Source organism: Ciconia boyciana, chromosome 1 (assembly GCF_034638445.1).
Source record: "Ciconia boyciana chromosome 1, ASM3463844v1, whole genome shotgun sequence".
NCBI classification, from domain to species: Eukaryota; Metazoa; Chordata; class Aves; order Ciconiiformes; family Ciconiidae; genus Ciconia; species Ciconia boyciana.
The window spans coordinates 116,842,250-116,854,002 of NC_132934.1; the positions used below are offsets into that span (position 1 = coordinate 116,842,250).

The window sequence follows — 11,753 nt, forward strand, 5'->3', positions numbered from 1 at the left end:
ACTGTAGTCTAATTTGTTGTAGCTATAATGGCAGAACCATCTAGCAGTTTAATGTTTAATTTGTTTTCAGCTTTAGACTAGTTTTGTGTAACTCCCATTACCACCCTAAAGCATTATACCATGTATGTTCATGGGTCTTGCTAGCCTGTTAATATTCTATTACTGAATTTGTAGACCAATCAGAAAGATGTGTTAGCAGTCAGCTGCTTGGAAGTGTGCATGAATAGCATCAAGTTGTCCAAGAAACCCCCAGTACATCAGCTGGTGAAGAACCTGGACACTGAAATACCTGCACCCTTCCATTCGAGGCAAAAAAGACCCTCCACTGCAGACCACAGGCACATAGGTGAACATCACAACAGAGAAGCAGGAGAGATGGTAGAAAGTCTATATAACAGTTTTAATTGTATCATTAATGGGAATGAGCAGTAATTGGAAAATTTGGACACTAAGTGCTGATATCATTGTAACTAGATTAATAGTAGCTGCTTGCTACTATTTTGACTAGATTGCTAAAGCAATTACTTACACTAACAATACATTGCAATTCTTTGCTCCATGTAAGAGGAGCCAAATGTTCAGTGTAACATTATCAGTTCTTGTAGATCATATGGATATTGAGAAAAAAATCTACTAGTACTTAGCTCATTTTGCTATTTTCTTTGTTATTTTTTTCCACTGAGAATTTTCATTGGGTATTTTTCATTGACTTTCTCTTTTCAATTATGGAATATGTTTTCTGCAATCCTTTCCCACCTTGAAGACTTGTGAGAAGGGTTTTCAAAGGATCTACTGCCTTGTTCATATAGAGGACTTGACGTGCATCTGCACTACAAAGGCTGCTGTGGTGTTTCCCCCCCAGGCCCATATAAACACATTTTGTGAGAATGAAAGTTATTTTATTCCAGAAACAATCTGCTGTGTCAGTTTACTCTCCAGTAGCTGTCAGTTTGCCTATGTATACAAGGCCTAAAAGGAATCCGATGTTCAGATCTCTCTGGAACTAAACTGATTCAGGTGCTTTGCTCCTTTTGGAATCACACATCTGTTTTCTTCATGCTTACTCCCACAGTATCATGCTTTCCTGTCAGAATATTATGTGCCAGTTTTCTGTTCTTCACCTTCTGTTCCTTCTGCTCTGGCACATTTTCTCCAGTTCAGACTCTTCTTCAGCTTTTCTCTACCCTGCCAGCTGAAAAGGAAGGGAAAGAGGCATTGATGGAGGCCGTTTGCCAGCTAGTGGATTCTCAAAGTTTAAGTGGATAAGCTACAGGGCACTAGTGGACACCAGGGAGGGAGGCAAGGGGTCCTGCCAAATGGTTCATTTCACTTTACACATCTACCTCAGGTGTCTAAATGAGGAGGACACCTTTAGTCAGGGAAGAAGCCTCTTTCCCTGTCTGTGGAGGACACAGGGACCCTAACCTCCTGATCTAGAAGCCTCAGTCAAGGGGTGTTCTCCTTTCTCATGAGCATTCAGAGTACAGCCATAAGAGTGTCTCCACCTTCATCTCAGTCCCTCCAGCCCCCAATTCCCTTCTCCCTCCAAGTAAGATTTGCCCCACCTTGAGTAGCAGTTTTGTTTTGCACTCGTACTTCTTTCCTTTCCTTGTGTCTTTCCAGCCATCTTGCTTGCTTGGTCTCTTTCCAGGAAGCCCCAGCTGTATCCATGGTGTTTTAAGCCTAACAACAGCAATTACCATTTTCAGCCCACTGCTAGTGCTATCTGCTGGACCTCTGCTCTACTGCATCTTGCCATATAGTGCACACTTAACTGTTCCCTATGCTTTTTCCAAGCCTTTTTTAGAGCAGAAATCACATCCAGACAAGGACATTAATTTTTGCTCCTTTCCTACTCATTATCTCTACTGCTTTTATTACCAAAACAAGTCCAACGACAGCCAGAAGAGTTTTGAGACCCCCACCTTTTAGACTTCTCCTGAAACCAAGAGCTATAATTATCATATGGATTAGCCAGGAACTACCACACTCAGTAAAGAACATTGCCTGTTTGGGACACATTCCCAGGAAGGTACATCCAGCCTCTGCTGCAGTGCTAAGTTGGGAAAACTAACAAAAGTAAATTCTACCCAATTTATCAATCTTAGCCTAACCTGAAATTTTGGTGCAATCAACAAAAAAGCCAGCAGCTCCATCCCTGACCTTATGGAGTCACCTTGGCAACTTTTAAATCCTAACCTCAGCAGCAGATGACAGTGTCATCTGTAACAAAGATAAGACACCTGGAAAGGCAACCAGATGCCAAACTCAGCATGGAGCTTGCTAACCATCCCTGTTGGATGCTCCATTTTCTTGTGCAAAGAGGAGAGACTGTTTTCATATTTGTTCCCTCAAGTTTCCTAGGCCTTTATGGACAAGTACATCTGTGCTGCTAAATGCTTTAGAGCCCATTCATCAATACTTCTACATGGTTAACACTACTGTCATTCAACATCTTTCCCCCAACTTGAGAAGACTGAGGACCACAGTAGTTAGACCACAGATTTTACCCATATGGAACATGAAGCATAGCACATTTATCCTCCCAGCACATGTCCTTCACAGGCCTATTGTCAAAGCTGACATGCTATTTTACAAGGCAGTTACCACCAATGGAAGCTTTGGCCAATATCCTTTGAAGTCATACAAGCATTTCTCAAAGATCTGTTTGGGAAAGAAAGCTGTTAGGGACAGTTTTCAAGTACAGATACATATGCTAGTATAGACAAAATTTGTAAGGAGACAAATCATTGCTTTTTCAATCAGAAACACACACCTTTTTTTCCTGTAACAGTAGCCAGGATGTCAGCAGGTACGGGGTGGGAAGGTTCCTGTCAGCATTACCTGGGGCTAAAGACCCAGGGCAGGAGGAGGAGGAGGGGAGGTGTTTAAGTTGACTATTTAAAGAATATAACCAGTATTTCAGACATGTTGACACTCTAGCAAACAGTACTCTACAGTCATAAGAGGAACACAAGGACTAAAATATAGCTCACCTGTCTATTCCCTATCACCCCCTTCAAAAACAGCTTATAGAAGCCCCAGTCTCATCTAAGTTAATTCCCAGTCTTCATCTTTCCTAAGCATATACAGATCTTTTAGCATACCTGTAACAGCTTTTGTGTTTGCCACTTTTCTTCAATTGACAGTTCCATGGTGTGTTTATTAATAAGCTACAGAGAACATGTTCAACATCATGCATCCTTAAATACAGTCTTTGTGTGGAATGTATGGTCTTCCCCATCCTTTCCTGCTAGTGGATTCTGTACATGTAAAGTTTTGCTTGTTATTCTTATCAGTGTTTTGGGATGGTTTTCAAATTACAGAAAAGTGTTTTAAAGTTTGAATCAGGGGATATTGAAACCTCAATTTTAATCTTGTGAAGACATGTATTTTATGTTATACCACTTTCTCTCTAAAGGGCATAATTAGTGAGCTACAAAGTACTGTTGTACTTGAACTAAATCCCTGCCATATTTAACTCCGCACAAAGTTAAAGAACTCAAAGTGGTATTTTTCCCCCTCCCAGCACATAATGCACAAAGTGCCTATGTGGCAGCGTGGTCCCCCCCTGCTCCCTGCACAAGCAGTAACCATCAGTGGGAGCCATCCCAATAACTGCATCCAGCTTATGCTGGACCTCGAGGACAGATGGCAACAAAGTAGCCAAGGGCTGCCTGAAGCAGTGATCTACATGTCTTGCTGATACACAAATATGACTATAAGTCAATCATCTCACTCCTTAAATAGGAGACAGCCCAGGGCCCTTTGAGCTCTCCTGCACGGCAGCGGGCTGCACGCCAGGATCTCCCCTTGAGCAGGGACGCCTCTCAAGGTTACTCCTCAAGGCTGAGAGATTCCTTGCCGCAACAGATCCTCGGTAAGTGACTAATAGCATGCTAAACTTTGAAATCTTAGCTAAGTGATATAAAGGATTGATTACACACATATAATCCTTTAGACAGAAACCATTGACCAAGTCTGGGACTAGGACTGGATCCAGCCACACCTAGACTCCTCTCTGAGAAGGAGTTTAGAAAGCAAGGGGGTCCTTCTCCGAACCTCATGACTCAACGGGAGGGTCTCCCTGACAGTTCTGTCTGACCCTGTCCTCTATGCAGTAAGTGATCAAGCGTATCTTGCCATCGAATCTTGTTAAAACACTGTCGCATTGAACTTTGTTAACTCCCTATTCTGTATCAATAAACTATAGTTTTACTTCTCTCTTACAAGTGAAGTGCGCTCTCGCTCCATCCACAACAGCCTAGGACAAGTATAAGGAAGTGTACCATAGAGCATGCAGATTCCCCCAAAGGAGAATTAAACTTCCTATTTGTCCTGCATTTGAGGGCAGAAACCAAGAAACTGCGTATAGAAGGAACTGTCACCCAGTAACAAGTACTGCTTATTAAGCAAGGAGAAATCTTTTACGTATGACTGTATAGTGTACATCCTGCTGGCACACTAAAACTTTCCTACTATATTTGCTTAGGGAACAACTACAACTTTCTTAATGTTTAAAAACTGTTCAAGTGCACCATAGTACACATTTAAACAGAAAAATTCTCTACTATATTACCTTTAGCCCAGTTAACTACTCAAGATATTAGCTCCTAATTGAACTTCACAGTAAAAAAAATTTCAGCTTCCTGGAACACCACACATACCCCCATGCAGATATAAATATCTCTACATCCGTATAAAATTTATTCTAAATTTAGACTGTTCATTGCACACCTTAGCAAGGCAGCAGCTGGCAACCCTTGAGAGCGTGGAAATGCTATTTTAAGAGAGTCTGTTGTGTTAATGTACTCGAGCTCCCACCTACAATGTGTTGAGACATTGTTCTAAATATACACTGATGCCAAACGCAGGTATTCAATAAAGATACAGAAGACCATAACACTAAACCAAGGAGAAAAATGGTTACTCAACATGCGCTTTTAAAATGTGTTACCTGCGTACGTTCCATTGCAGGAACACATACTCTAATCCAGATTCTTTGTAGTAATTTCTGCCTGTGAGTTCAGGGACATACTGGTGGGATTATGTTTTTTTGGTTCCTTCTTCAGCAGGTATTTTTCCCATAGTAGCTAGAAAAGAGGGATAGTTAAGGAATTCACCTGCTTACCTTAAGATAAGCAACCATTTATTTTGAATACTTGCTTACATATATACACTTTACTTTCATTACACATAGTAGCAATATATAGGATACAGGAGACAGGTGCTAGGAATCTACCTAAACAAGTCTCAGAAGGAATTCAGCTGGTGAATCTATCTAGGGAACTCACTCTGAACCACTGCTAGCTGCCCTCCATGTTTAATGGAAGAGCATGTTTAAAGCTACAGGTGCTGCCTGAAGCCAGCAAACCTGGTTCTTTCCATTAAGGGTACATCTAAAATGGTTATTTCACAATACAATTGAACAAATACAAGAACCCACTTAGAAACTACCCCCAGGTTGATAAACATTAGGTTATTCAATCTCCCACCTCTAACATGCCAATAATTTAGATAGGGAAGCATCATAAAAACATGGAAGTTTATCTTTGCACCTTTGTGTTTAGCTGCTGCTTTGTTGGAATATAGATATAGAAGATTATGCTGTCTTGTCTCAATCTTGGAGAAAAATTGAATGCATGTTCATCTCTACAAAATATCTACAGAGATCCTTATAGGCTTGTGTCCCTGCTCCCATAGTTGTCCTTAACAGAAACAGAAATCCACATGTTAAAAAATACATATATCTGGAAAAAGCATTGTGGAATGCATCTGATAAGCTAGGCCTATCAAGCCATCTACTGTTAACACTTCCAACAAAAACATACTCTGTATATAACAAAAAACATCAACCAACCTTCAATTAAAGGGCAGAGTTCACAGTTCTCTTCAGACATCCAGGATGAAGTCTATTATGTCACTTACCAGCATTCAAAAACTTGTTAGAGAAGAAACTGCCTCAAAAATTACACTGGAGTAATTTTATTGGAAAGATTAGTGCTTATAACAATTCATTTGGCAGGTATGCAAGTAACAAAATGTTTTAGTATTCTTTCATGTTCAGGTAACAAGACCCATCACTACAGGCTAAACTTGCATACTACTTCAAAACAAAGCAGTAAATAGAGAAAAGGTGGGGGGAAAAGCTTTTGTAAGAGAAACAGTGCCTACCAATGGGGGAAGAAGAGTGGGAAATTCATTCTAGGTTTTTGGAGAAAACTTAAAAACTTGCAGTAGTAAAATTAAGTAGTGTTGGGTAACAAAAAATACCTTTTCAAAATTATTCTTCCTTTAGACAACAACTGCTTGCTTTTGTTTTATTGCAAAAAAATTACTTGGAACACTCACACTATATAAGAAGCCCTGACAACTAGTTAAATACACAGAAGATCAAAGACAAATAACCAAAATATCTGCATTAAAACAAAAAAATACCGACAAGTGTTCTTAATTAGCATTTTTAATTCCTTGCTCAAATATCCACCAAGCTTTGCTTCAAAGCATGCTGCTACCAGCCTTGTTTATTTTCCTCCCCTTGAAGCTGTAAAACATATGACCTTTAATACTGCATGGAAAGCCATTTTATCTAATGCTTTTAAAGCCTCTTCTACATTACATTTTAGCCTTCAGCTTGCAAAAAAAACCCACAAAAAAACCAAACCACCCCATACAGTTATTGTGCCATCGCCATCTCTGAGCACAGGTCAAGCAAAAGCTGTGGAGACAAGAAGAATTAGATATGTTGTGCCTTCAGACATCACAGGGATTATTTTTTTTTTAATTGGTTTAGGAAGGAGCAGCACACCCAGTTCAGTAGGTATTGGATAGCAGGGAAGTCAGGAGACAAATGCTTTGCTTTCAGAGACAAAAATTTAAATAAATATTTACATATACACTGAAAGTCTACAGAAACTTAATTAAAAAAATCCCTTTCTTTCTGGAGTATCCTTTTAACAGAAAAGAGAGGAACTCTTTGTCTATGGTGAAGACTCATAGTCAGCATTGTTCTACCACAGCATGAGCCACCAATGTCTTTCAGTTCTTTGCACAACTTTTGCCATGTTCCCACAGACTCCAGAGGATTACAAGGACAAGTTTCACATACATCATTCTCCTGCAGTTAAAACTTCCTGCATGTAATTTCTTTCACGCTTTATTGTGAAGAGAAGCCATACTTGATTCAACAGCAGCCAGTCTTGCCTCCAGAACCTTTAATACGGTGTCTGCCTGTAAAGTAAACAGGGAAAGATACTGTGTTAGAAACAGAACTTGACAATACAGAGCGCAAAGCGTAGATGTCAGCAAGCGCTCAAATTTGATCTTGCATCACCAATCCTATTTGACTCTATTCCTGCTACTTTCATAGTTTGAAAGCTTACTCAACTCTAATATTAACTCTCCATACTTTCTCAAATCTATAGTTGTCTTCAACCTTGGTAAGTCAGATCCACGCATTCAGCTTTTACTAGACAACCATCAGCTTTCAGAGCCAACTTTGCTGCACTATTTGCTCCCAACTGATTGCTACCTGCAATCAGAAGTTTGCAGTAGAGCAAAATGTCAACTTTATTTATTATGTAATATTTCAATACAAAGTTACAGCAAAAGCATTAAGTCAGTTTACATGAAAGACAGAAAAGACATGACAAAGTTAAGTGAAAATCTGGAGAAGCAAATCAGAACTAATTAGAAACAAATTTTCTAATTACTGACAGACATAGATAGGAATCTAGAGCTGTGCTTGATAAACAGAAAATGCTAGTTACCATTAAAATTGAAGGAAAAGTTACTGAAAATCTTGCATAACATAAGATATTATTATGAAGTATTACACTATATGTTAAAACCCATAGAATTTATCTGTATGAAATAAGGATATAAAGATTTCATAGAGGAGATTTAAACAAATGATATATGGTTAAACCTTACCCTTTCTAGCACCTCTTCCAAGACAGCTCGACTTTCAAGTGTTAAAGGTTCCTCATCAGTAAGAGCTTGCTTTTCTGAGGATCCTACAATGTAACTGATACACTACAGTTTAGACCATGCACTTTTCACTCTGAAGGCGAGAAAACAAATGTAGGACTCATCCATTGCTTTCAATGATTATGAGATTATTATTAATACACTAGCAAAGTGGAAGCACGATTCCAGCGACAATAAAAGATTATCTATATTCAGTAATCTTGAAAACAAACTGTATGGTGGAATGAAAAGAGTTTTAAGTGCAGAACTACCAAGACACCACTGCTTTATGAAAGTTGGAACTCCAAGAGAGTCAGGAATGCTGGTGCTACAGGATATGGTGAAGAATCATGCAGACATTAAGAACAGTGTAGCACTAGCTGGGAGAACTATCCATCACCATTACTGCGCAAGAAAATGCCATTTTGTTGCCATGCTAGTGTTTCAGAGAATTTTACTGCCATGGAAAAAGCGAAGTATCATAGCTGTGGAAAGACAAAAAAATTGGCCAGAGTAGGAAGGTGAACATCCACATAGATAAAGCAAAATAAACTGGAACTTAACAAAAAGCAGAAACATTAAAACTAGCCCAGACAGAAATAAAGATAACCTACCACTGTTTACTAGAGTAATGCTTGGATAAAAGCACTCTGGTGTGGAAACTTAATTCAGGATATAGTTATTGCAGCATATTTTAAGACCACTTTTAAGTGTTATAAACCAATTAAAACCAATACAATAGCACACCTTCATTTTCTAGACAGTTTTTGACTGCAAGACAGTTAAGTAAGAGCCTCAAGCATATATTCAGTTTTAAGATTTGCTTTTGCCTACCTTAGCAAGGAAAAAGCAGACTTGACCAGTACAGGTCAGACCTGCTTAAGCCCCTCTCCCCATGTTCTCTGCTGATATTTACCTCTAATAGCTTACAGCCAGGCCTATTTGGCACTACCTATGACTGCAGGCTCATTTTACGTTGTCCAAAGCAGAGCACATACGTAGTCTCTTCTGATCAAATGAGAAGGAACCCTCCTGTGTTGTGTACCTAGTGTTATTTTCCCAGGTGGTAAGCAATTTCTTATACAAAAGGTGGCCCTGGTATTTTCTTTTTTCTAGGACTTGTCTAACATTACACAGATGATGTTTCTCACACTTCAGCACTATGATACTAACCACAATAATACAGAAAACCACTCTGGAACAAAGCAGCAGAAACAGCAACCTCTAGACATGCCACAAATATTAACAGGAGCATCCCTCAATAAGATGCCTGGTGCGTGAAGCTTAGCTGGCCAGCTTACCAGTAAGAAGCCTGCCTTTACCTTTCAATTGAGTCAACATTGAAACAGAACAAATCCCTCTTGTAGTCAAGATGCTTCGGGGTGCATCTATAGATGTTGCCAAGTGTTGTTGAGCAGCCAGAGCAGAATAATGTTTCAATCATGCTGCAAATAAAATACATAACGTTTGTTCAGGAGAACAGAAAAAGAAACACCTCTCCCCATCCCTATTCTTAAAAAAAAACCCACAAACCACCCATTACAATTTTTTTAGAGCATTCACTCCTGCTTTACATAGTGTAATTACGAGCACTCATCTTTCAGCCTGCACTCCCAGTAGCCGGCTGACCTCGGCAACACTAATGCCTAAGCATTTTGTACAGGCCGCCCGAAAGAAGTGTTCCTGGCAGCACCTGACGGGCCGCTTATCAGGCTTTTCCTCGGCACCTTCCCCGGGGCCTCTCGGCTCCCTCAGGAGAGGGAGGGAAAGGCCCAGGTGGGGGGACCCCCACCCCGGGGCAGCAGCGGGGCCGGGCCTCACCATCCGCACTCGCCGGGCCGCTTGGAGAGCTTCCGCTCCTCGTCCACCGAGACGCTGCCGGCCGCACCTGCGCAGAGGGGGGAGGGAGGTGACCAACGGCCGCGGCGCGGGGCAGGGCGGGGCGGGGCGGGGCGGGGGCCAGGACTCACTGCGCAGCAGGATGCAGCCCGCCTCCTCGTCGTTGGCCACCCAGCTCAGCGTGTCGCCCACCGGCCGCTTGCAGCCGCCGCAGAGGAACACCATGGGCAGCAGGTCTGCGTTCTCCTCCTCCGCCCGCCGCTGCTGCTCTGCCGATGGCGACACCCCCCTGCCGCCCACCTCCAGCAGCGACAGGGAGGAGTCCAGCTCCGCCACAAGGCCCGGCGGCGGGCAGAATGCACCCGCCATCGCCTTCAAACCGCCCACGCCGGAAGCGGTAGTGACGCCGCCCGCCCGCCGGGGCGGGAAATATCGCCCGCCCCGCCCAGGGGGCGGGGAGGCACCGCGCCTGGCCACGCCCCCAGCGCATACTGAGGTCCCGCCCCCCAGCCGTTAACGGCTGTGGTGGTCGGTGAGGGGCGGCCCGCGCTGCGTCGTCGCTATCCCCGTTGGATGCCTGCTGCTGTGGGCCTCAGCAAGGCGCACAGAAGCACCTCGGGGAGGGCCTGTATGCTGTAGCGGCGGAGGCACGGAAAAGATGGCGATACCTATTTTGAAAGCTGCCTTTAACCGACCTGGCTCCCGGTGCTGTGTCCCGGGAGGCCTGCCTTTCCTCCGTGAGGCCAGGGCCGGCGCCTGAGTGAGCAGCCCTGGCCTCCCCAGCTGCAGTTTACCCTGGGGGCTTTAGGTGTGCAGTCAAAAGCAGGCTGAGGGGCTGTTTTTCATTCAGCATGAGCAATTTCGGTTCTGTGGACCTCGGTGAAGCGCGTATGCGTGTGTTTGCCTAGGCACAAGACTGCTGCGGGCCAAACGCCTTCCACTGGTCTGCATTCGTCTTGGCTGGGAGCCTGCCTTTCCATCCATGCCTTTAGGGTGGAGGGAATGAAGAAGCAGCAAAGCAAAATACATGGTTATTCCAATACGTCCTTTATTTATGAAGCATTTTATCAGGTCTTACCTACTTCTTTACGTCAAGAGAAATTCAGAAATGTCTTTCAGCCCAGCTGTTTTCAGTAGCTCCGGAGAGCGCTGCGTTGCTGCGAGTTTCTGAGAGGGAAGGGTTTGTGACCCAGCTGGCACTCGTCCAGCCCATTCTTAGGTTACTTGCCATCCATCTCAGTTTAAAAAATGCTGAGGAATAACATAATTGCCCACCAGGAAGCGAGGATTATATTTTAAGGGCTGCTGTTTCATATCTGTCAGACATTAATATTCATTGCTGCTAGATGTTTTTTAGTACCAAGGCAGTCCTTGAGCTGTGGGACCCCGGAGTGGTTTACATAGGCATCAGTTATGCAATCTCTTTCTGAGGGCGCTGAAGTACAATGAAAAAAAGTATTTGGTTGGAGTTCTGAGCTGGTTTAAAATGCACCACTGAAATGGCTAACAGGACAAACTCCTCTGAGTATTTTTGGTCGTATGAATATTATTGGGATTATATAGATCCAATTCCAGTAGATGGAAGCAAGTTGAAGGTTAATAAATGTAAGTATTGTAGAGTAGTAGGTGCTAATCTAGTACAGGAAAAATGTTGTGTGGCTTGTCTCACCGACTTATTGTTTTCCTTGCAATAGAGACCATGCCGGGTTTTATGTGCGTGGTTTGTAGGGATGGGTGTCTGCCTTCCAAACTGACTGTGCTCTAATAGCAGTTATTACTAATACTGAAACTCTTTGCTTTATCTTACAGTATTTGAAACTACAAGACTGCTGATACTAACTTATTTAGAAGGACAGATTCTTTTTTAGCTGTTTGCTAAGTGGAAACCTAATGACTTGCAAATCTGTAGTTTGGGGTGTTAGTTACCTGCATGCTACTATCAGAAA

The 11,753-nt window shown here is 42.4% G+C and overlaps 1 protein-coding gene across 11 annotated transcripts; it reads right to left on the bottom strand.

Moving 5' to 3' along the window:
• Positions 1-437: 437 nt before the first annotated feature.
• Positions 438-10,214, bottom strand: MIS18A (MIS18 kinetochore protein A). Of its 11 annotated transcripts, none has more exons than XM_072845341.1 (9): positions 9,939-10,214; positions 9,790-9,856; positions 9,291-9,413; positions 7,933-8,026; positions 5,559-7,230; positions 3,108-5,093; positions 2,777-2,850; positions 1,566-2,664; positions 438-1,192 (listed from the first exon to the last, which is right to left on the bottom strand). In XM_072845341.1, the coding sequence occupies exons 1-5, from the start codon at positions 10,174-10,176 to the stop codon at positions 7,150-7,152; spliced, it is 603 nt and encodes a 200-aa protein (XP_072701442.1). In that variant the 5' UTR covers positions 10,177-10,214; the 3' UTR covers positions 438-1,192; positions 1,566-2,664; positions 2,777-2,850; positions 3,108-5,093; positions 5,559-7,149. The 11 variants fall into 11 exon arrangements, with proteins under 11 accessions (XP_072701442.1, XP_072701434.1, XP_072701407.1 ...); XM_072845333.1 differs by having other exon boundaries at positions 1,566-1,683; positions 2,608-2,664; positions 2,777-5,093; XM_072845358.1 differs by having other exon boundaries at positions 445-1,192; positions 4,958-5,093.
• Positions 10,215-11,753: the final 1,539 nt, after the last annotated feature.